Source organism: Biomphalaria glabrata, chromosome 12, assembly GCF_947242115.1.
Source record: "Biomphalaria glabrata chromosome 12, xgBioGlab47.1, whole genome shotgun sequence".
Classification (NCBI taxonomy): Eukaryota; Metazoa; Mollusca; class Gastropoda; family Planorbidae; genus Biomphalaria; species Biomphalaria glabrata.
In genome coordinates, this window is record NC_074722.1 from 1,276,171 (window position 1) to 1,279,559 (window position 3,389).

Sequence of the window (3,389 nt, forward strand, 5' to 3'; positions counted from 1 at the left end):
GTCCCAGTGGCGCTACAGCCCATGGAGATCTCAACCCTGCTTCAATACACCCCTCCATTTAGATTTATTCTGGGCCTTTCGTTACCACACCCTAACCCCAAGGTGTTTTAGATCTGCCTCCACATCGTCAATCCATCGCATTCGGGGTCTGCCTTTTGGTCGCTTGCCTTTTGTTTTTTAATACAATCTGGAAACATATACTAATATCTTTAACTATTTTTCTTTTATTACAGATATTACTCTAATTAAATGTCATGTCAGTAATGCCAAGCCACTGTCAGTTATGTCATGTCACTGTCAATAACTACAAATCATTACTGCAAAGGCCAAGTCACTGTCAATCATGCACTGTCATTAATGCCAAGTCCTTGTGAGTAAAGTGAAGTCACTGTCAATATCGCCATGACATCATCACACTCCATGATGAGTTGTCATTTTTCAACAGTGTTGAAAACGTCTCTTCAGGTTTGTGTTTTCAACATTCTAATCAACACACAACTTGTAGTGTCCACCTCTAGTCCAGAGCATAAGGAACTGGTCAGATTTGACCACTTCTTACAGCCCTATCATAAGAGGTATCTAGGAATACTGAATGTACACTTGTTAGAGGCTGGTACCTCAACGCTTAAAGTTAGTTGGCAGCTTCTCAATATGACATCTGCGGACAGCTTGATTGAATCAACGGCCATCTGTGAGACCAACTATGGGGCTATTGTGTCTGACAAACTTAAGCCCGGCACTAGTCAGTTTCAGTTTCATCATCTGGACTCGAACACGGACTACGCCGTGTGCGTTTATGTCCTGGAGAAGTCCGCCTCGACCAATATCAGCTTGCTACACTACAGCTGCCAAAGTTTTAAGACTATTCCGTTGATCAGGCTAGACAGTGTCGTCGCTGTGGTCATTTCTGTGGGGTATATAATGGCCATGATTCTCCTAGGTCTGATTGGGTGGTGGAAAAACTCCTACAAGGTCAGACAGAGAAAAAAGAAAGAAGAGGCCCTGTTAAGGTTTAACAAGGACCACCGCAATGAGAACTCAAAGAGGCAAGAATCTGGGAAAGTTTCGCACAGTTTTGGAATCGGTGAAGTTGTCAATGAATACAAGACTTCCACCAGCTGTATCCCGATGAGCTGTGTCAGACCGGAAGTAGCAGCCTTTCAATACAACGCTCAGGATCGAGAAATAACATTTTAAACTTCGGCCTAACAATGTAACAATCCATTTGACATTGTGGCATACATACTGACACAGTGACCTAAGGCTTCTCAGTCAATTGATTCCAGCGGCGTGCCGAGGTATTCCAGCAATGTGGATGCACTGAGGTTTAGAAAAAAAAAGGACGAACAGAAAGAAGAAAAAAACTAACGTAGTACATTAAATACTAGATTACTCATTTATGTGATTTTGAGAATATGTCATTTCCGGTGACCACGGCGTGACCTACTTTCAAGGATTTACGTTTTATGAGACAAGCGATGTCTTTCAAATAAATGTATTTTTTGAAATACAAATCCAGGGCCGCTTTCAGTTACAAATACAGTTTTGAAAATGCGGGAACAATCGGGAACGACAAGGGAGATAATTTAAAAAAAAAAGACCTGCTTACATCTGCTTGATGGTGGATTTCGTTCGAAAGTTTTGAAGGATGCCAGTTGCCCAGCACTATTTGAGAGAGATACTTGTAAATGATTAATAAGTATAGTTAATAATTAATTAAGCAACAACCTGTCAGTGCACATGGATGTCTGCAGTGCACATGGATGTCTGCAGTGCACATGGATGTCTGCAGTGCACATGGATGTCTGCAGTGCACATGGATGCCGGCAGTGCACATGGATGTCTGCAGTGCACATGGATGTCTGCAGTGCACATGGATGCCTGCAGTGCACATGGATGCCGGCAGTGCACATGGATGTCTGCAGTGCACATGGATGTCTGCAGTGCACATGGATGTCTGCAGTGCACATGGATGTCTGCAGTGCACATGGATGTCTGCAGTGCACATGGATGCCGGCAGTGCACATGGATGCCGGCAGTGCACATGGATGTCTGCAGTGCACATGGATGTCTGCAGTGCACATGGATGTCTGCAGTGCACATTGCAGTTGTTTGTGGAATCTCACTATCTGTTGGGACACGGTTACTATACGGCATGTGTGGCCAACCGTGACACACTGGTGAAGTGTCGTGTGCCAGTAGTGCACTGGAGACCAGTCACGTGAGTGTGTGTTTAAAACAGTAAAGGAAAACATCTAGCGGAGTTGCTTGTATATAAATGTTAGTCTGTACATATGTTACTGTTAAATTCTTTACAGTTAAAGGCACTTGTTTCACCACACCATCTGTACATATGAAATTAGTATATATTACCTATCGAATTTTCATTCAGTGGTTTGAATCTTCTACTGGGTAACTATTTCATGGGGCCAGCTGCTTTCCTCCATGTTCGTGAAGGCAAATAGATGCTTGGAAAAGTGTCTAGGGAGTGTGTGTGTGTGTGTTGCTATAGTGACGGTGGGGAAGAAGTTAGCGATTGGTTATGAATGACGCAAGTTGGTTGGCACTGTCGTCATCTGGTCTGAGTTAGGGGGAGACGACTCCAGAACGTGAGACTGAAAGGTGGTGGTATTATAGTGAGTTAGGTTTTGTTAAAAATATTATTACTTAATAGTCTAGTGCATTTATTTTACCTCAAATCAACTTGATATTGTCTACATTATAAATAAAGTTATATTTAGTATTTTACACTAAGAAGTTACTCAAGTCATTTCAAGTTTATTACTCATTAAGATATAATACGCCTATTGAGGTTTAGTTATCGTACGATGCTCTAGTGTCATAAGTCGACCGTCAATAACAGGGGATGGGGTACCCCTGTTACGCCGTCCTCCTTTCAGCTCGTCAAAAAAAAAAAAAAAAGATCACCTTTGTTAAGCGGTCATCCCACATCCGTGATATGTGTCTTGACCCCAGCGCAGCTGTCGAATAGTATGTATTTTGTTCACGTCTGCTTCCAGCACAGCCCTAGCTATTTCATTTCTAAGGTAGTGATCGTCAGCCAGCTCTGGAGAGAAGACAACTTTGGATAAACGGTTCAAGGGGCTTTAGGTGCCTTTTAAGTTTTAAGTATCACTGCCTGGTATGGCAATCTGAGCATTAAAAATAAAAATAAACTTTATAGAATCCTAAATGCTGCTGGTAAAATCATTGGCAAAAAAACAAACCCCATTTGGGCAGTTGTTTGAGACAAACATCTATAAAAAAAGCTAACAAGATCCTCGAAATAAAGAATCACCCTTTGGGTCAGGACTTTGTGATGTTACCATCACAAAAGAGAACATCACAAAAGAGATACAAGACACCGCTAGCAAAGACAAACAGACACA

At 42.1% G+C, this 3,389-nt stretch overlaps 1 protein-coding gene across 1 annotated transcript; it reads left to right on the forward strand.

The window, feature by feature from the left end:
- The first annotated feature begins 250 nt into the window (after positions 1 to 250).
- On the forward strand, positions 251 to 2,776 carry LOC106065694 (uncharacterized). The gene has a single exon (XM_013224580.2). The coding sequence runs from the start codon at positions 403 to 405 to the stop codon at positions 1,195 to 1,197; it is 795 nt and encodes a 264-aa protein (XP_013080034.2). The 5' UTR covers positions 251 to 402; the 3' UTR covers positions 1,198 to 2,776.
- The last annotated feature ends 613 nt before the right edge of the window (positions 2,777 to 3,389 follow it).

Coding starts and splice junctions, on each gene's coding strand:
- LOC106065694 (XM_013224580.2), top strand. CDS start 403: ATGACATCATCACACTCCATGATGAGTTGTCATTTTTCAACAGTGTTG.